This window comes from Colletotrichum godetiae (genome assembly GCF_030913485.1).
Source record: "Colletotrichum godetiae strain CBS 193.32 chromosome Unknown BDP55scaffold_10, whole genome shotgun sequence".
Taxonomy (NCBI): domain Eukaryota; kingdom Fungi; phylum Ascomycota; class Sordariomycetes; order Glomerellales; family Glomerellaceae; genus Colletotrichum; species Colletotrichum godetiae.
The window spans coordinates 146,883-165,839 of NW_026851258.1; the positions used below are offsets into that span (position 1 = coordinate 146,883).

The 18,957-nt window shown below is 53.7% G+C and overlaps 7 protein-coding genes across 7 annotated transcripts; 5 read left to right on the forward strand and 2 right to left on the reverse strand.

The window, feature by feature from the left end:
* Positions 1-1,025: 1,025 nt before the first annotated feature.
* BDP55DRAFT_654985 (uncharacterized protein) lies at positions 1,026-1,956 on the forward strand. Its single transcript, XM_060574287.1, has one exon. It carries the CDS (start codon positions 1,158-1,160, stop codon positions 1,686-1,688), a length of 531 nt encoding a protein of 176 aa, XP_060432415.1. The 5' UTR covers positions 1,026-1,157; the 3' UTR covers positions 1,689-1,956.
* On the forward strand, positions 1,957-3,832 carry BDP55DRAFT_654987 (uncharacterized protein). The gene is made up of 2 exons (XM_060574288.1): positions 1,957-2,857; positions 2,931-3,832. Exons 1-2 carry the CDS (start codon positions 2,335-2,337, stop codon positions 3,596-3,598), a joined length of 1,191 nt encoding a protein of 396 aa, XP_060432416.1. The 5' UTR covers positions 1,957-2,334; the 3' UTR covers positions 3,599-3,832.
* Positions 3,833-5,068, reverse strand: BDP55DRAFT_654988 (histidine permease). Its single transcript, XM_060574289.1, has one exon. The coding sequence runs from the start codon at positions 4,899-4,901 to the stop codon at positions 4,002-4,004; it is 900 nt and encodes a 299-aa protein (XP_060432417.1). The 5' UTR covers positions 4,902-5,068; the 3' UTR covers positions 3,833-4,001.
* Positions 5,007-6,044, forward strand: BDP55DRAFT_28015 (uncharacterized protein). Its single transcript, XM_060566470.1, has one exon. It carries the CDS (start codon positions 5,135-5,137, stop codon positions 5,855-5,857), a length of 723 nt encoding a protein of 240 aa, XP_060432418.1. The 5' UTR covers positions 5,007-5,134; the 3' UTR covers positions 5,858-6,044.
* Positions 6,045-7,067: 1,023 nt separating this feature from the next.
* Positions 7,068-9,133, reverse strand: BDP55DRAFT_654996 (putative zinc finger in N-recognin-domain-containing protein). The gene is made up of 3 exons (XM_060574290.1): positions 8,846-9,133; positions 8,730-8,784; positions 7,068-8,672 (listed from the first exon to the last, which is right to left on the reverse strand). The coding sequence occupies exons 1-3, from the start codon at positions 8,971-8,973 to the stop codon at positions 7,263-7,265; spliced, it is 1,593 nt and encodes a 530-aa protein (XP_060432419.1). The 5' UTR covers positions 8,974-9,133; the 3' UTR covers positions 7,068-7,262.
* BDP55DRAFT_28245 (MCM2/3/5 family protein) lies at positions 8,960-12,490 on the forward strand. The gene is made up of 4 exons (XM_060566485.1): positions 8,960-9,097; positions 9,374-9,430; positions 9,524-11,867; positions 11,922-12,490. Exons 2-4 carry the CDS (start codon positions 9,426-9,428, stop codon positions 12,174-12,176), a joined length of 2,604 nt encoding a protein of 867 aa, XP_060432420.1. The 5' UTR covers positions 8,960-9,097; positions 9,374-9,425; the 3' UTR covers positions 12,177-12,490.
* A 2,198-nt stretch (positions 12,491-14,688) lies between these two features.
* Positions 14,689-17,348, forward strand: BDP55DRAFT_726114 (uncharacterized protein; the record flags this gene model as incomplete). Its single annotated transcript, XM_060579096.1, has 6 exons — positions 14,689-14,908; positions 14,966-15,309; positions 15,358-15,661; positions 15,720-16,288; positions 16,343-16,603; positions 16,674-17,348. The coding sequence occupies 6 exons, from the start codon at positions 14,689-14,691 to the stop codon at positions 17,346-17,348; spliced, it is 2,373 nt and encodes a 790-aa protein (XP_060432421.1).
* Positions 17,349-18,957: the final 1,609 nt, after the last annotated feature.

Sequence of the window (18,957 nt, forward strand, 5' to 3'; positions counted from 1 at the left end):
ACTGGCAAGTCCTCTCGAGTCTCCTCGACTGTTGGCGCCGGATCGCGAATCACCAGACCTGAATTCCCCTTAGCAAACGACTCCCTTCGCGTTTAGCAAGGCATCATCGTCAATAATCATCAGTCACTTTGCTTTTTCTCTTTTTTTCTCCTTGCCCCCTTACCCTGGAGTCGAACGCGATTCTCAGCAACGCTCTGATTGAGAATACATTTTTCGACCGAAGCCCCTCATCAAGTGGTTTGGCTTTCATCGACAGACCCTCAACCTATCGTCATCTGAGCTCATCTTCGGTTTACCGAACCTCCTGACTTCGAGGATCAATCAGGCTGGAAATTCTAGTCTGTAAGTCTCAGTTCGATTTACCTTTTACTATTAGCTGACTGTTGTCTAGCCGGAGCCTAATTCATAAAGTCAAGCTCGACCACGGAACTCCCAAAGCAGAATAAAGGGCAAAAATGGCGTCTCTTGGCATTAATGAGAACGAGGGCCCCGACGATGTTCGCGGCACTATTTCGCCTGCGACTGATCATATGGCCCAGGATCCTTCCGATGACTCTGGCCCTGACTTTGATGAGCTTCCCGAGCTGCCTGAAGTTACTGAAGCGGACCCCTTTGGCTTTGACTCCGACACGGACAAGCTCCATGAGTTGCCCGAAGTTACCGACGCGGACCCCTTTGGCTTCGACTCTGACGAGAGCGAGGTGAGCGAGTTGCCTAAAGATACTCAAGAGGACCTCTTTGGCCACCCAGAGTACGACGCCGAAGATCAAAACCCCCGCGAGTACAACGAGCCTCTGCCCGCCCGCTTGGCTCGTGAGCACGACCGTTATCGTACTAGAATCAACATGGCCCACGTTCCTGATGACAACGTTAGCATGACCTCGGTCTACGGCTTTGATGGCGCTTGCGACTTCGAGCCTTCCGCCAGCTTTCAAGACCCGGCTGCCACCCCGACCAAGCCTAACCACGCTGTCGGAACTCCGCGTACGGTCAAGGCTCCCCGTATCTCTGACGGCGTCCATGATGGAAAGGGCACTGGTGCGAAGAAGTCAGGCTCTGGTATTGCCAAGGTTCTGAATTTCGATCCTAGCCCCAAGCACTACTTGGGTCTCGGCAACAAGACGAAGGCTACCGCTAGCCCTGAGGCCGCCTCTGCTATGGCCATCGACAAGCCCGACATCGAGCGCGGCCCCTCGACTCCCCCTCCTGGCTTCCGCTATGAGGAGGGCCACAGCATCCAGACTCCTGGTCGCCCTCGCAGCGTCAAAACAGCTCCCACGGTCATGTTTGCCGACACGGACATCGAGGAAGACAACTCGCCGTCCACTCGTCATCAGATGAACCGTGTCCGTATCGCGTCGGCCTCGAAGTCGGTCACGCTTGAGCGTCCCTCGGTTCAGCCCGCTGGCCCTCGACCCCTTGGCCCTGGGCCCGAATATTATGAGCCCATCAACACTGGTGTTCCGACTACCCCGACCAAGGCCAACGGCAAGCGAAGCCGCGGTCACCTCGACAAAACCCTTACACTCGCTGGCAGGGACGTAGCGAACATGAAGGACATCATGGTCAACTTCGCTCTCGCTACTGACGATGAGGTCGACGATACGGTCAACGAGGATGGCGAGGATTGCGACGTCACGCCCAAGGCCTCAGTCCTCAACAGCCACATGGACATTGACGAGAACTAGTCTTGGTACCGAATGGCTGCAAAGGAAGAGTGGTCTTTAGTTGTCTACTGATTGAAAGTGGTTCTTGCTTTTCTTTCCCACTTGGGCACCGTGTTTCTTGGGCTTTTATTCAAGGAAGAAAAGACTGAATGAGACGAAGGATAGGGGAGCGGCTGGTCGTCAGTTGACTGATAGCCGTTTTGTGCATAACTCGCCCAAGAAAGTATCGCTTACGTTAGCGCCTCAATCCTCAGTTAACTTGTTCACTTGATCCGCTTAAGTCAATATCACATCCACCATGGGCGTCTCGCAGCAATCACACCCCCTTCTGCCCCCGTCCACCCTCTCTTTACCACTCCAAACCCAAAACGGTACGGAGAACAGATACATCCCACGAAGGAGGCCCGTCGCACCCGCACCCAGACACACGCGCGCCAGATAAGCTCCACCCCTCAGAAAGTGTCTTGTCAATCAAGGTCACCTTTTTCCTTGTGGCAGCGGCGCCGGCGCTGTCACCCCGTCCCCGGCTGACCTCCGGGTAAAACACAGAAGCGAGCACGAGAGCAGAGCACCATCTCACTCACGACAGCTGCCCGCCAGTTGTGCAACCCAACCCACAATCCCACCCCCCCTCCTTCCTCGCAAGCGGGCAGAGACACCAAGGGCCATGAACTTTCCCACTTCCACCTCCAACGACTTCGCTTTCAACCCCATCCTCAGCTCCAACAACCAGTCGCAACACCAGTCCCAGCAGCAGCAGGTCCAATTCTCCTCTCGCCAGCTCCAGCTGCAGCAACAGCAACAACAGCAACAGCATCAACAGCAGCTACAGCTACAACACGCCCTCCAGCCGCCGCAACCTCCTTCGCCTGCGTCGTCCGCCAACGCGCAATCCCTCTCCGCCGCCCAGCAAGCCCTCGCCCACGCGCAGTACCAGCAGTTCGTCCTCATGAACGGAATGAACGGCGGCAATGTGCCCAACGGCATGGGCGGCGTGCCCACCCCGGCTGGCCAGCAGGCCGAGCTCAACTACATCTATGGCATGGTCGAGGAGCTTAGCAGGCAACTCACGGAGAACCGTCGCGTCACAGAAGACATAGTCTCTGGTCTTGGCAGGGTGCGCAGCCGCGCGAGGACGCAGGGAATGGGTAACGACGACCTCATTCACAACGCTGCAGACGACATCCTCGGTATGCCCTTACTCGCCCACGCGCATATGTCTTAAATACATTCGAACTTCGTTACTGACACACGCTTCTCCAGCTCAAGAACAGAATCTCGATACCCTCATCTCCATCCTCTCCGAATCACTCGAAAAAGCGAAATACAGCCGCGACGCTAACGCGACACTCCTCAGCCAGTACGCGACAGTCTTCGCCGCAATGCTGAAGCAATTACACGAATACAAGGCAAAGCACGTCACCGACGTCGCCGCATGGCACCGCTCGTACCGATCCCAGCTCGCCGAGGCCCGCGCCGAGAATAGCAGACTCCGGGAACAGATCTGGGATATGCAGGAACGCGCGGGGAAGGCCAACGAGGTGCTCCGCAAGTTCCGCCGCAAGTACGACGAGGACGAGACGCGGTGGGATCGGCGCGTGGAGGATGTGGCCGCGCGCCAGGAGCTTCGGTTCTGGAAGCGCATGGCCATGCCCGAGGTCAGCGACGAGGACCCGTGCTGGAGTGACGACGACGATCTTATCGACCCTGCGGAAAAGGAGCGCTTGAGGGAGCTGGAGAAGAGAGCGGCACAGGAGCAACTTTCCGGGAGCCAGCAAATGGGTGACGAGTACTCGCGTCCGCAGTCGCCGGAATCTAGCATGATGGGCGGCGTCCCAATGCAGAGAGACCTGGGCATCCCCATGAGCATGCCTGTTCCGCCACCGAGGCCCTCGAGTGCGAATTCGAGCACTGGCTCTTCTGGCCAGTGAGGCAGTACATAATGCATTTAGTACCTGTTTTATGAAGCATGCCATCGGAATTGTGGTGGCGTAAGGAGCATTCTGGGTAAAAAGTTACCGGCGTTGGGGATTGCTGGAAAGGAGAATCGCTTGCAAAGCAAATGGGCGATCGCGATATACCTCATGTCATGCTGGCCAAGCACCTTGGCCTTGGTCTCTTTTTCACGAATACATTAATTAATGGTTTGTTGAAACGAAACAAAACTCCTAATGAGACTGCCCTTTGTGTACTATTACTGTGGCTATTCAACTACTAAACTACTAAGGAAACATAAGGTACACTTGTTTCGACCCCGACTGGTTCTCGGCGTTCAATCCCCTGACCGATGCGGTCAGTCAGCTCAGCGTTATAGCTGTACTTCGACGGCACAAATCACTTCTCATCACGGACTAAAGTGAACCCCGTATCGTCCGAGATAGGGACATCGTCAAGCAGACGGATACCGGTCTGCACATCCATATCATCTAATGGCACGAGTACAGGCTGCTTCACCTTCATGATTCTCGACTGCCAAACCCAGTAGCCGATATACAATATGATCGGGATCACCGTTCCGATGTTGTCGCGGATGATGGCCTGCTCATCGTGGCCACCGACGGGCCAGATTGCCGTCAGGACATTTGCAGAGAGCCCTATGATGCAAATGGTGAGTCCAACCCAGCCGCCCCAAACACCAAAAGGGCTTTTCCAGAGAAGCTGGTTGGTGTCATTGCCTTGCGCGGCCCATGCCTTACGGAAACGAATATGACTGACGCAGATGGATGCCCACGTGTAGTAGTTGCTAGCTCCCGAAAGGCTCAATAGCCAGTCAAAGATGGCGCCGCCGCCGGGTGCCAGGTTGACGAAGGCAAGGAGACCAAAAACGGACGTGATGGCGAAGGCGTATACAGGCACGCCCCATTTCACGGTGGCTCCCCACCGAGGGCCCATGCCCCTTTCGCAGATAGCTTGGAAGGCTCGGCTGGCAGCGAAGATGCTAGTGTTGGCCATGGAAATGATTGCCAAGACGATGAGGGCGTTGAAGAAGCTTGGGAGATGCTGGATGTTGGCGAGTTCTGCTGCAAGCGTGAAAGGGCTATACTTGGCACCGTGACCGGTCGAGGCCAAACCAGGATCATTGGATGGGACAACGAAACCGAGCAAGAGAAGCGATATGATATAGAAGAAGAAGATGCGGCCAAATACGATCTTCGTCGCCAAAGGTAGGGCTTTCTGGGGGTTCTTGCACTCAGCAGCCGTCAGGCCTAGGAGCTCCGTGCCACCGTACGACATGCCGGCGGTTCGGAAGACGAGGAAGAAGCCCGATATGCCATTCTTCACAGCGCCTGGATCGTGCCAGAATTTGGCTCCTGTTCCGTGTCTATGACAGGTCAGATTGATTTGATCGAAGCTGCGATTCAAGCAGAAGATACGTACCGGGGATCCGATGGAACAGCGCCAGTGATGATGAAGATTGCAACAAAGATGAAGACGGTAATAGCGAGGGCTTTTCCGATGCCGAGGGCATGTTCAATTTCGCCGAACCATTTGGAGCCAAGGAACGAGGTCGCGGTCAGAATGACCAGAATTGGTGTTATCAGATAGGCAGGCTGCAAGTCTGGGGCCCAGTACTTGATCTGAGCCGCGATCACCGTGAGCTCGAAAGGGAAGACAATGAGCCAGTTAAAGACGAAGTTCCAGCCCATTGCGAATCCCCAGGGTTCCGATATCATGCGTCTCGAGTACTCGTAAAAGGCGCCTGCTACAGGATACGCGGCTGCGACAACATGTCAGCTTTTTGCTATTGTTGCGATCTGGCATGTCGATACTGGGAGGGACTAAGGGATAGAGATTGCGGAAGAACACCCACCGGCGAGTTCGCCCAGGCAGCCCATGGTGCACGTTACGCCGAAGCCGACGAGAGCGAAGTTGAGAACGAGAGACAGAGGTCCGCCAGAGCCCAGAGCGGCACCAGAGCCGACGAAGAGACCGCCACCAATGGAACCACCCAGCGCCATGAATACCATATGCCGAATGGAAATGTTCCGCTCGAGCTTAGCACCCTCGGCGGCGTCAATAGGATCGGACACGCCTTGGTCGCTGGGCGATCTTGTGGCCCTCATCTCCAACATCGTTGCCTCCTTTTTAGGAGCCATCATGGAAAGGCCGGGATAGAGGAAAATACAAAGAATGAGGGTGAAAGTGGCGAGATTAGGGAACGAATTTTGGGGAAAGAAGTGACAAGATGATGAAAGCCGAGGTGGGCACTCGGTTTATATGAAGGGAACGCAGCAGCTTCGAAGGACGGGCATCCCGATGGAAGCAAGGAGGGGCGGGACGAAAATTCCACGGCACTCGACCACTCTGATCGACTCATGTAACGATAACAAAGATGGTTTATGGGCAGGATACAGGTCATGAGACGATCGAGACTTCACAAGGTTTGGAAAGGGCGTTCCGGGTCTCTACGGCTACACGAGTGGCAGTTGCTCCAAGGCTTCTTTCCACTCGCGCTCATCCCAGACAGCTATCTTCTTTCTCTCTACCAAACATGATAGATCCAGCCATGCCGAGGAATCACTCGACGTTCAACAACATTATTCCTTGAGCTCAATATCAGAAATGGGGCTTTCAAGATGGCAGAGAGAATTGCTCTCTGCCATCTTGAAAGCCCCAAGTCCCGCCGCCGGATTGGCGCCGTATCGGGAAGTGCCAACCAAGGTCCTCACGCAAGCCTGGCCCGTGGTGATTCTGGTGCCACGCTCTAGCGAGGAAATGATGTATATGAATTCACCCGTAGAAGAGGATAATCAAGGTCCGAGTGGTTTGTGGTTCGGAAGTCCAGGAAGTAACCGAAATGTTCAAGAAGATCTCGAGAGTTGAGACCTCTCGACGAGCATGAGCAGGAGGAGATTTGGAACTGATCCATTAAATTCGGCTTCATCAATGGGACTAGTCTACCTTATAACTCCCAGCTTTTTCAAAACAAGATCAAAAATCGACGATGCCATTCTGGATAGGAAGCACGTCAACAGTGTGTACCCCGATGTCAAACTCAGACCAGCCTCACTGCGGCCATCATGGCTGACATACTTTACTTGGAATAGCCATGACGCGTTTTGAGGGTGCACGGGGGGCTTTTTTCGAAGAAGCCCTCATGCTCGTTGTCCTGTGACAAAAAATCGAGCCTGAAGCTTACTTTAGCCATGTGCTCACAGCGCCATAGAACATAAGCAGCTGGTTGTCGTATGGCCTGCAACCTGGAGAGTTGGCACCGCGATAGGCACACCTTTCATGTCTGAGTAGCCAATATTCTACTTTGCACTCATAACCCCTTACCTAGTAAAGAGCGACCGGCCAGGTACGCAGAAGCGTTGAGCGTGGGCAGTTTCAAGATGAGGTTGAAATGTGATAAGCTTCTCAAGGAGGCGCGAGATGAGCTTGACCCAGCACTCGGTCTTCTAGAAAAATGAAATTAATATTCGGAGCTGGGTGAGCTCAACCCAGATGATCTCAATTGAAGAAGGGCCTATATCCTCATGAACCATATCCTTGTGGCAAGTCATCTGCCGGTCGACATCAAGCCGAATCCGGCATACACGCTATCATACAACAAAACTTAAAGTGCCAAGGAGACCGTGATACCCAGGTAGATCAGTAGCCACTTTGCTCCCGACGCTGGTCATTCTCTTCGTCCTTTGACCCATTCGCTGCCCCTCCCGCATCCTTGATGGCCTGATCGTCGCCTCTGAGTTTAGCAAAGTAAGACTTGATGTCCTCTGCGCCGATCGCTTTGCCGCTCTCTGCAAATTGCTGAAAGAACGGCTTCAGCTGGTCTTTCAGATGGTTGTACGCCATGACGCCTTCGATTGCACGGACACGATCTACATTGCGCAAGGCACTCTCTCCACGATCTAGTAGGCTGCCGCTGCCATTTGTGGATCCCCCGTGCTCCGAGATTCCGCCGTCAGACAGAGGCGGCTCGTACGTTTCCTCCTCTTCCAGAAGCTGTGGGTGCGGGTCTAGATTAGGATAGCATGATGAACATCGACAGATGTTGTTGCGAAAGTCCTCTGTCATAAAGAGCGAGAACTCTTCAGCCGGTGGTGATGGAAGTGCAGCCCACCGGCAGGTAGCGGACGATGCCTCCTGAGTCTCCTGCTTGACTTCCGGAGCACTGCTGTCGAGCTCGTCCTCGGTTGACCCAGAAGTACTTTTGAATCGTTTAGTGTTTGATAAGTCGACATCCTCTTCTGCCTTTCGTTTCTTGGCTGTCTCCTCTGTGCCTGATGCATCTGCGCTCTTCTGCGTCGAGAAGACCGCTGGTAGGAATCCCTTGGCGCCCGCATATTTCTTGATCCACGGGTTGGCGTTAACACATTTGTAGCATAAAAATGCTTCAAAGTCATCTTCGCCTGGAAAGCCGGGGGGCATCGGTGGGTCTTCGTCCTCGTCCTCCCCATCCTCATCCTGTTTCTTGGCGGTTGTGGCTTTGTCCCCGGGGTGCGCTTCTGAATCTTCCGAGATTGTGGGCAAAGGTGTGGCCTCTGCGGGATCCTTCCCAGTTGTAGGATTTTCCTTCTTCATGCCCTCAAACCAATTGGGCCCCATTCCAACCAAGCAGCCAGGGTGGTACCAGTCTTCGCCGCAGCCGCCTGTCTCGGACGTACCCAGTCCTAAGCACTGGAACATGGTACCCTTCTGCTGAAACGGATCATAATCACACTCGCACGCACAGAATCTGTTCCTAAAGTTCTGGTTGTACTTGTTGTTCGCGTCCGGCTCCTCCGAGTGCACGCCGCCCTTGGTATTAGTCGCAGGGTTGATGCGCAGACTGCAGGGGTTGGTAGACGGGAATCTCTTAGTACCGCAGTCGCACGTGAAGTTTCTCTTGGTGAATATCTCGACGAGGGTGTGCTCGCCGTGGCACTGGACAGAGCAAGCATAGCAAACTCCTGCACCATCGTAAGGGTCCTTCGAATCGGCGGGCGGAGGATTGCAGGTAAGGCAGGCGAAGACACTCTGGCGAAGGGAACCAAGAATCTTGGTGCAGCTTTCGATGCTCTGTAGAAAGTTAGGATGGCTGATCTTGTAGTAGAAGGGAGTTGCGGTAAGACGAACATAGGGAAGAGCCTCGCGCGCGTCGGCTTCTAGTTGCATCTGGTCTCTAATGAATCTGTGCGAAAGACAGCTGTCAGCCGAGGCTCAACACTGGTGGATATGAAAGAATGGCGCACTCAGCAGCAGTTTGAGAGTCGGTGGATTTCTGTGACGAGAAGCTTTCGCTGCGTGTCGTCTTCGGCGCGACGACCGGCACATCAGCGTCGCCAGCCGGAGCAGGTGGTGGAGGGGGGTCCATTGACATTGTGAGAAATGCGCAATCTGAACTCCAGATGATCGAATGATTCCTGAATGGTTGGAGCAATCGTCAAAGAATGGCGAAAGAAATGGATTTAAAATCCACAGATCGATTGATTGCGACAGCGAAGGTATGGAAGCAGAGCAGCACCATTGAGAAGTCGCGTTTGGGGATGGTAATACGTCAGATACGTACCCTGCACTTTCCTCGCAGCTGTCCACAATTGCCCATTTACGCGTTGTCCTGTTTAGGCAAAGCGCCACTTTACGCGCTCACTCCTGACGCGATTCCCCCTGGCGACGTGGATGGGGCCCTCTAGTAATTTCATCCCACTCCTTCTCCCCGTTTCTGCATCCCCCCTCTTCTTCACATCCGCTTCTGTCGAATTTGTCACAAACCTCCGCAGTCTAGAAGGATAGTCGATTCAGTTCACAGAGCCTTCTTGACACACCGCCGCCATGAGGTAAGGCTCACGGTATTGCTGCAGTCGGCCCTGACACGAGTCGCTCCACTGTGGTACATGAGGAAAAGACTTCATCGCTAATCGTTTATGCAGTTCTCCCCTTCGAAGCAACCCCAGCTCTGCCAACAGAGGACTGGCCGCACAATCGAGTCGCAAGCGTGGTCGCACAAATGGCGACGATGGCTCATCAATCGGCCCAGCTTCGAGTCCTATGCCCTCATCGCCTCCCGCTCCTCTCATGGCACACGGTGGGGACGACGACGAGGACATTGAGGACGACGCGGAGATTCAGGATGACTTGGACGAACTTGATGAAATGGCCGAAGACGAAGTCGACCTTTTCCGTGAGGGATTCGAGGTAGACTACAGAGCCAGGGACGATGATGGATACGAAGCTCTCGACATCGACGACGAGGGCGAATACGGAGACATGGACCTAGCTGCGAGAAGACGGCTCGAGGCCACGCTCAATCGTAGAGACAGAGAAGTCGCTCGACGCCAACGAGTTCCTGCCGCGTTCCTGCCTGGAGAAGATGACGAAGGCGACATCGACCTTTCGGCTCAACCCCGACGTCGGCGCCATCGTTACGACGAGGATCCCGATGAAGACATGGATGCCGACATCATGGATGAAGAGCTTTCTCTCGAGGCCCTGCAGGATGTCAAGGCGGCTAGTCTGACGGAATGGGTGTCCCAACCATTCGTGCAGCGGACCATCAAGAGAGAGTTCAAAGCTTTCTTGACAGAGTACACCGACGATCACGGCTCCTCTGTCTACGGAAACCGCATTCGTACCCTTGGTGAGATCAACGCTGAGTCTCTTGAAGTCTCTTACGAAGAACTCTCTACATCCAAGGCAATTCTCGCTTATTTCTTGGCCAACGCACCCTCCGAGATGCTCAAGCTCTTCGATGAGGTTGCCATGGATGTCGTGCTCCTTCACTACCCCGACTACGAGCGTATCCACTCCGAAATCCACGTCCGCATTTTCGACCTTCCCGTTCACTATACCCTGAGACAGCTTCGTCAATCACACTTGAACTGTTTGGTGCGTGTCAGCGGAGTTGTCACGAAGAGAACCGGCGTCTTCCCTCAGCTCAAGTATGTCAAATTCGATTGCACCAAGTGCGGCGTCACACTCGGCCCATTCCAACAAGAAGCGAATACCGAGGTTAAAGTTTCGTACTGCCAAGCCTGCCAGTCCAGAGGCCCCTTCACTCTGAACTCTGAAAAGACGGTATACCGTAACTACCAGAAGCTCACCCTCCAGGAGTCGCCTGGCACAGTCCCAGCAGGTCGCTTGCCTCGCCACCGAGACGTCATCCTTCTCTGGGACCTTATCGACAAGGCCAAGCCTGGTGAAGAGATTGAGGTGACTGGCGTATACAGAAATAACTACGACGCTCAGTTGAACAACAAGAACGGATTCCCTGTTTTCGCCACTATTCTGGAGGCAAACAACGTTGTCAAGTCCCACGACCAACTTGCAGGCTTCCGCATGACTGAAGAGGATGAGAATGAGATCCGCAAGCTGTCTCGCGAACCCGGTATCATTGAGAAGATTGTCAACTCCATGGCGCCGAGTATCTACGGTCATAATGATATCAAGACGGCGGTGGCGCTGTCCTTGTTTGGAGGTGTTGCGAAAGTAGGGCGAGGCTCTCACCAAGTCCGCGGAGACATCAACGTTCTGTTGCTGGGTGATCCCGGTACGGCGAAGTCCCAAGTCCTCAAGTATGTGGAAAAGACGGCTCATCGTGCCGTTTTTGCAACGGGACAGGGAGCCAGTGCCGTTGGTTTGACGGCCAGTGTCCGGAGAGACCCTCTGACGAGCGAGTGGACTCTCGAAGGCGGCGCTTTGGTGCTTGCCGATAAGGGCACCTGCCTGATTGACGAATTCGACAAGATGAATGACCAGGACAGGACGTCAATTCACGAAGCCATGGAGCAGCAGACTATTTCCATTTCCAAGGCTGGTATCGTCACGACTCTTCAGGCTCGCTGCGGTATCATTGCTGCAGCTAACCCTATTGGCGGTCGATACAACTCAACAATCCCCTTCTCCGCCAACGTTGAACTCACAGAGCCTATCTTGTCTCGTTTCGACATTCTTTGCGTCGTCCGGGATACAGTTGAGCCTGAAGAGGACGAGCGTCTTGCTCGGTTTATCGTTGGTTCTCACAGCCGCAGCCATCCATCGACATCACAACCCGGGGAGGATTCGATGGAGGTCGAGCACGAGTCAGAGAACCAAGAAACGCAAGCAGAATCGCAGAGGAAGGAGGGCGAGATCCCTCAAGCACTCCTTCGCAAGTACATTCTGTATGCGCGCGATCGTGTCAGTCCCAAGTTGTACAATATGGACGAAGACAAGGTTGCGCGCCTGTTCGCCGATATGAGAAGAGAATCCCTGGCAACTGGCGCATATCCCATCACCGTGAGTAGTTCCAAATGACACCCCGAAATAACAAGCCAACTAACATCACCACAGGTACGTCATCTCGAAGCCATTATCCGTATTAGCGAGGCCTTCGCAAAGATGAGACTCTCAGAGTACTGTAAGGCAGAGGATACTGACAGAGCCATTGCCGTAATTGTCGAAAGTTTCGTCGGAAGCCAGAAGGTCAGTTGCAAGAAGGCATTGGCACGCGCCTTCGCCAAGTACACGTTGAACAAGCCGAATTCTCAAAGAAGGGCTGGCGCTGGAAGCCAGGCGTCGAGACGAGCAGGTGCAGTCCGAGCATAAGCTGCTGATGCTATTTTGAGAGCTATGAAGTTGTGCATTTAATCACCATGGGCGGACCTTTACGTGTACAGGCTGGCGGCGATCGGCGCAGAGGCGAAGCGCATGTATCCTGGGAAGGGTGTTTGATAGATGATATCAGGATATTGTAAGCAGTGGCTTCTTTCTTTCACTGTTACAGAGTAATGAAAACCAAAATGAGACGAGAAGATTCCCACGTGTAAGCACTACGCCGCTCGATCTGTTGGGAGAGGGCAGCGAGTCGTTGATCGCCCGTTGTGTACCTTGCTCGTGCCCGTAACCCGATGACTAGGTATCTTGGAGCGGTGACAAGAGGAATTTACCAAGAACCTCGACCGAAAGGTCTACCACACGCGGTGGGTGGACTAGCTTGATTAGGACGATTCCGCCGCGGTGGGATGGTCCAAATTAGAAACAACATGGAGGAGGATGCGGCATCATGCGTGTGACGAGAACGTGTGGTGCACAACTTGGGAGTTGGGTCACGAACGGCAAGCCGCAGCCGCACAGCCTCGCTCTATCTACCCCCATCGAGCATCTCCTGCATCGTACGCTACAAGAGCTCAAACCGATCGATAAGCGCAAGCTAGATGGACGTGGGGGAGGGGGGCATGTTCTTTGGACATATTGTTACACTCGAACCACGTTCGTCATGTTCGTCTCCCTTGCATCGGCCTCGTCTGAAAAAGAAGAGTCTGACAAGGTTCCACGACTCCAACCAACGGAGCCAAGCCTTGATTCCGGGATGCGGCCACCCTGGCCGACCTAACCAACAGTCTCTCCATTGCTAGCCTCATCCGCGCCGCGATCCAGACTTTGCACTACCCCCCCGGACATTATGCAGGTTTGGGCGGCGGTGACCCTCGCTTCTCCCGCTTGAAGCCCCCTCCAATCCCCCTTCTCTCCGTCAGCTCATGCACCGTTGCTTGAGAAAGCTAGCCTTCTTTCCCAGCAAACACCCCCTGGCTGAGCACCGTTATGTCAGGTAAGATAGCCTCAGCGATACGGGGTAGAGGTTCACTCTACGTGTCCGAAGATCCGCGCCGGATTCTTGCATATTCTACCTGAATTCCCTGCGAGTTTGAAGCAGTGATCCTCGACACGACAGGCGAGGTGGGCCAGGAGGATGGAGTTGACAGCATCTAGCAGTCGAGGCTCTCACATATGAAGAAGTCTTCTTCCTCCCCGATGCCATCCGGTTTTCCTGCCTAGGCCACAAGCTGAGGTCGGTTTAATCTCAAGATAAACCAGCTTCGGAGAGCCTCTCTTCCCCCTTTCCAACTAATACATTTGGTTTCATGTTTCAACTGCTTCATCATACCTCTCCCTGTTTTCGCCTTTGGTCTCACAGACACCACGAAGTCTCATATGCACCATTCTGTTCCTTTTTTTCGCATGCTAATTTTGGTCTCCCTGTGCACCCGTTTGCGGTCCGCGTCCCGGAAGGATGCCCCTTTGAACTCCGTCAATCCTGTTCCAGGAAACGTAACTAGACGACGACAAACGGTTCCAACACCCAGCCAACAAGGTTTCATACACATCCCCTTGCGAGTCTCATACAACACACTCTGATTTGTTTGTGCTGTGTCACATCTTGTGCTACGCAACACCAAGACCTCGCTGTACGCGACGTAATTACGGCTTCAACGGACGTTGGCATCCACCGCACGTCCAGACGTCCAGACGATCACCTCCGCCTTTACCACCAGTATCTCAAGAAGCATTGCTTGACTTGCTGTCGGCACAGCCGACATACCCCCGATTGGAACCAACTCTCATCACAGGCGCCAAGGATCCATCTCCCGTATTATCCAAAGATACCACATCAGAAACCAGACGCTGCGCCAATCTTTGGAGAGACGGAACCACCGCCCTTTTTCATGTCTCATTGGATCATCGTCGGTCTTTGATGTTTGCCCTGTAGTGACACCAGGACCTTGAGATTCTCTGGTACCCACCCATCATGGGAGAGACCGATCGTAGTCACGTCTCCCTCTCCATAGACCCCATCCCTGAGGCGGAGGAAACTCACCTGCTCGGCTCGCAAAGGCAAGATGGCAACTCTTCTTTTCCAAACGGCTTTCTTTCATCATCACCTCCCCGGAAAGATGGCTATGAACCAATGACACCTGGTTTCGACATGGACCTTTCGACCCTCAACGGCACTACACATAACCAGAGCACCGCCCCATCTCAATCTGAAAAGCCAAGCTTCTACGGAAGAGACCCCTTTGGCATATCAGTGGAAGGAGCTACCAACCAAGTCTCCTTCGCACGCGTCCCCGTTGGTTCTAAGAGCAGCTCGCCCGCCACGCCTCGTTCCAACAAAGGCCTTCTAGGTACACCGAAGCCTAGACCTGCACCACCACGAATAACAGGACGCCGAGTCGCACCGTCGTCACCCGAGTCAGATCTAGACATAATCTCGCCCATACTATCATCTTGGTCGTCTCCAGACGGGAAACACACAGCAACTTCAAAGCGCAAAACATCAATGGCGTGGGATGATCCGCCAAAGTCTTCGAAGCCATGGCCTCTCCTAGAGGCGGAGGAAATGGGAGACCTAGGACATGTGACTCCAGGAAAGGAAGAGAATCGGCAACAGGTCAGGCCGCTTCAAACGACGTCTGGTCAAAGTTCAACAAAACGTGATGAGAATTCTCTTGAAGAGCCTGATCCAATGGACGACGAGGAAGCATTTTATAAGAGATTCGGTAAGCCGTGCCCAGTATAGCTAGTCCATCCCGAGTGACTACTGACACGCAATTGAGGCCGTCCGCCGACCTATTGTGACTCACGGAATGATGTTCACAGGAAGAAGCATAACTGGCTTTCAATATCCATCTTGATTCTTTCATTCTACTCCACAGGACTGAGCTGCCTCTGGCTCGTCGTGGCTATTGTGCAGCCGCGTTGGGGCCCCCAAATCTCATCAAGCGGTGGCATCCTACCAGCAACAGCATCTTTGGTATGCGCAATGTTCGCCAAGACGATTGAAATATCTTTCGTGACCGTGTTTGTTACCTTTATCGGTCAGGTATTAACACGCCGCGCATTCGTGAGAAGGTCAGAGGGCATGACCTTGGCTGAGATGACAATGAGGAACTGGGTTATTGTGAGTCAAGGTCGTGTCGTGTTGCCGGATTAGTCTGACATTTGATAGCAACCTGGATTTCTGATCACACATTGGGAGACTTTGCCGTACGCCGGTATGACCCTTCTCGGAGTAGTGTCTCTCGTTGCAACCATTGCTTCAACGTTTTACACAACTGCGTCAGACGCCATGATCACGCCCAAACTCAAATTCGGCGAGTGGGAGACCAAGACATTGAGCGGCTATGTCCTGGCGTCCTACATGAACCCCCCTTATGCGCGTGAAACCTGCCCGACACCGTTGCGAGATAGTGACCCATTGGGTGTTGATATCGCAGGAAACGCTTGCCTTGAAGTGCAATATGCTGGTCAATGTAGGCGTCTTTCTAATGGCGATGTACTGTCTGATTGATGCTGACAACTTGTGTGAAGCATACCGCAACTTGGTCTCGTTTCTAGGTGACTGGGAAGCCATCAATCGCAACGGCACAAGCGCTGCTGTTGACGTTCAAGATCGTCCAGTTGGAACGGCGTTGCTGTACGACAACACAACTCTCACTTCGACTTGGATTGAGACGACCAATAGTAACACGACTGAGCAACACGAGCGGTTCGGCAGGATAATTAACAATGTGACACTCGCAATGCCTCACCCGAGTGTCTATGATGCAGCAACGAATCCCGTCAACAAGATTCTTCAGCCGAATGACTTATCAGGCGTTGGCGAGTACGGCATCAGAGCGAGCGTGGTCTCGCCGGCACTGAATGTCATGTGTGTCAACATGTCTCCCGAGGAATTGGAGCCACTGATTTATACAGCGTGGCCCGTTGCCGAGTTTTACTACGACCACACGACAGTTCCAGGTCAGAAAACCGGTCCATCGGACTGGGAGAGATATGTTCCCAGCCCTTCGGAAACTGAGTGGCTGAATCGAACGTCGGTGGATGAAATCTTTCGCTGGGGCGAGGACTATGGGCGACGGCCGCCGGTGTTCCCGCTTGTAAGTGATCCTGATGAGCACATTAACGAAGAAGTGGCTAATAGTAACCGATAGTACCCTGAGGACTACAACATGATAACCAACACATCGGTAGTGGGCGACGCTATCTACTTACTCACAAAGTCAGCTTCCATCACGGATTATACTCTTTGCGAGATGAGATCCTGGGTGTCACCTAACTGCTCAACTCATTTCAACATCTCGGGCACAGCTGGAGCACACATGCAAGCGCACTGCGATGACCCCGACGATACGGACAGCTACACCAACGTCCACACCGAAGTCACGGAATCTACCCCCGTGACGGACTGGAGGGTAAGGAGCCCCTAACAACTCCTTTCGCTCGTCACTTTCTTCGTTGTTACTCACCCATGTCTCTGCGTAGAACATTGCGGATCAATGGCGCCTGTCAATGGACATCAACGGCGGAGCCCAAAACAACAACGCCTCCAACGCCCGCATCCTCACCCAACTCGTCCTCCAAGAGCCGCAGCTCAACCCCCTCCTCCCGTCGATAGCCGAAGCCCTCGCCGTCTACGCCTCATCAACACTTATCATCGGCGGTCTCAACACCCCCTTCGAACACTACTGGCGCCACGAAAAGACGCAGCTCGGCGCGCCGGGTAGCCTAGACCCCTTCAACGCCTCGATCCGCACACAGGAATACACCTCGGGTCACAGCGCTGAGTGGCAAAAGTGCTTCTACCTCGTCCTCGCCCTCGTTTTTGTGATCAACATCATCTGCCTCGCCTACCTCCTCTCCCGCTCCGGCCTGGTGACGGACTTTACAGAGCCGCAGAACCTGTTTGCGCTGGCCGTCAACTCGCCGCCGAGCGAGCAGCTCAAGGGCAGCTGCGGCGGCGGGCCGGTCAAGAGGGATCTGGTTGTGCCGTGGCGCGTTGCGTACACGAGCGGTGCAAATCACTACTTTTTCGAAGAGGCGAACGATAGGCCGTGGCGCGGCAAGTATTCCAAGCAGGACTTGTCTGCTGATACGGGGTACCATGGACAAGAGCGGAGTAGTTATAAGCGGCTGAGCACGAGGAATACATGGTTATGAGCGGAGGTATGCTGGCTGTGCTGGCTCTAATGACTTTCCTTGGCAAATTGTCTTTTTGATACTTTTGAGCAAAGAGCTGGAGGTAATTGTGTTTATGACGTTGAATGCTCCGTACCTTGGTACGGAAAGCGGCTGCCCAGTCGGGCACCTGCTCTGTTTCGGAGTTATAAATGAGAAGCGCTTTGCTTCCGACAATTGCCACTTGGGTAACGGTTATATCATCTCTTGTACATGAGGTGTATACAGAAATATACAATTCTGCAACTCGGTCGTCACAACTTGTCATCCTCAGTCAGTCTTGGCGGGTTTAGTATTTACCTTTAGGGCCTGTGCTCATCGCCGCCCCCCATACTCACCTTGGAGTCTTGGGAGTCTTGGACTAGACCTCTCACCTCGCGGCATGAAGCGCAAATTTGGGCGGCATTAATCGCACGCGCCCACCGGGGTCGACAAGGTGGTTCCCGGCAAGGGACGGCGTTCGAGAAAAGGAGGCTGTGCAAAACGTCCTCCAAACTTGAAGGTTTCCCTCCTCAGTCCTCTTGAATCTTCTGATGGGAATGTCACCTGGAGGGCGGGCGGCACCCAGTCATGATTTGGCCAACTGGCATTTCTCGGCGGAGAAGAAATGCCTTACCACCCGTCCGTCCCCGCCCCCCTTTTCATTTGCTAGAGACTCGAGAGTAGTCGGAAACTCTGAGTGATTCCTTGGTTTCTGTGATGATGACTAGCCAGCCTCGCCGCCCATCCTATCCGTTTTTCTAGGACCTATGCTCACGCGGGCCTAGCGATTGTGGCTTATCCTCACCTCTTCATCTCCACGCCAAGCATTTCCAATCAATCAAACGACGGACATCAACGGGGGAGGAGGAGCTAACAATTACACAGCAATGCTTGGGGTTCAGTTGTACTTTGGCGCCAAACTCTAAAAAGATTGTACAACAAGCACAGCACAGCAAGCACAGCAAGCACAGCAAGCACTACACGGCTAAGCACCAAAGCACTGCACAGCACGGGGACAGAGAAACCCAGGGCAACAACGAAGGAACATATCCAAATCCTTCGACGCTTGCAGCGGCATCTGTGCGGGTTGAGCAGCCACGCTTGGTTGGCTTCTGTTTTGATTTCTTGGCATCAAGCATCGCCCGTGGCTTCTCTCCTTCAATCTTCACCTTGACATCTTCGTGTTTGGTACGGATACATGTACGGATACCTACTAACTGAGGTTATCCACCAATTTGCCTCTCGCCTCGCTTCCCTTTCCTATCCACATTTATTTTGCAGCTGCCAAGTACGGAGTACGGATCCCTCACGCTGCAGCTGGCTGTAGATCTCTACATCGGCTGCATCACCTACCTTACCTCATCAGTTCTTTCCGCCATCTGCGAATACTCGTCCTTACTTCGTACACGCAGAGAGACTTGGTTGCATCTCGTGCACCGCCCACCGCATCAACTTTCCAACCTCCCATCGGTCACAACACCCAGGCCCTTGGTCTTGGCATCCACATAGCGACATTGGCATCCCATCCCACTCAATCAGCTCGACGTTGCGAGGCAGTCTTTCTCATTTCAGATTTATACCTGTCGATTCGGAATCTCGCGCACATCAG

Bases quoted from the DNA above. Each gene is read 5' to 3' on its own strand.
- BDP55DRAFT_654988 (XM_060574289.1), bottom strand. From the start codon at position 4,901: ATGTCGTACGGTGGCACGGAGCTCCTAGGCCTGACGGCTGCTGAGTGC.
- BDP55DRAFT_654996 (XM_060574290.1), bottom strand. From the start codon at position 8,973: ATGTCAATGGACCCCCCTCCACCACCTGCTCCGGCTGGCGACGCTGAT. The intron at 8,785-8,845 runs GTGCGCCATTCT...TCTTTCGCACAG, and splicing joins GACTCTCAAACTGCTGCTGA to ATTCATTAGAGACCAGATGC. The intron at 8,673-8,729 runs GTTCGTCTTACC...AACTTTCTACAG, and splicing joins CGCGCGAGGCTCTTCCCTAT to AGCATCGAAAGCTGCACCAA.
- BDP55DRAFT_28015 (XM_060566470.1), top strand. From the start codon at position 5,135: ATGTTCAATTTCGCCGAACCATTTGGAGCCAAGGAACGAGGTCGCGGT.
- BDP55DRAFT_28245 (XM_060566485.1), top strand. The intron at 11,868-11,921 runs GTGAGTAGTTCC...ACATCACCACAG, and splicing joins CTGGCGCATATCCCATCACC to GTACGTCATCTCGAAGCCAT.
- BDP55DRAFT_654987 (XM_060574288.1), top strand. From the start codon at position 2,335: ATGAACTTTCCCACTTCCACCTCCAACGACTTCGCTTTCAACCCCATC. The intron at 2,858-2,930 runs GTATGCCCTTAC...ACGCTTCTCCAG, and splicing joins CGCTGCAGACGACATCCTCG to CTCAAGAACAGAATCTCGAT.
- BDP55DRAFT_654985 (XM_060574287.1), top strand. From the start codon at position 1,158: ATGGCCATCGACAAGCCCGACATCGAGCGCGGCCCCTCGACTCCCCCT.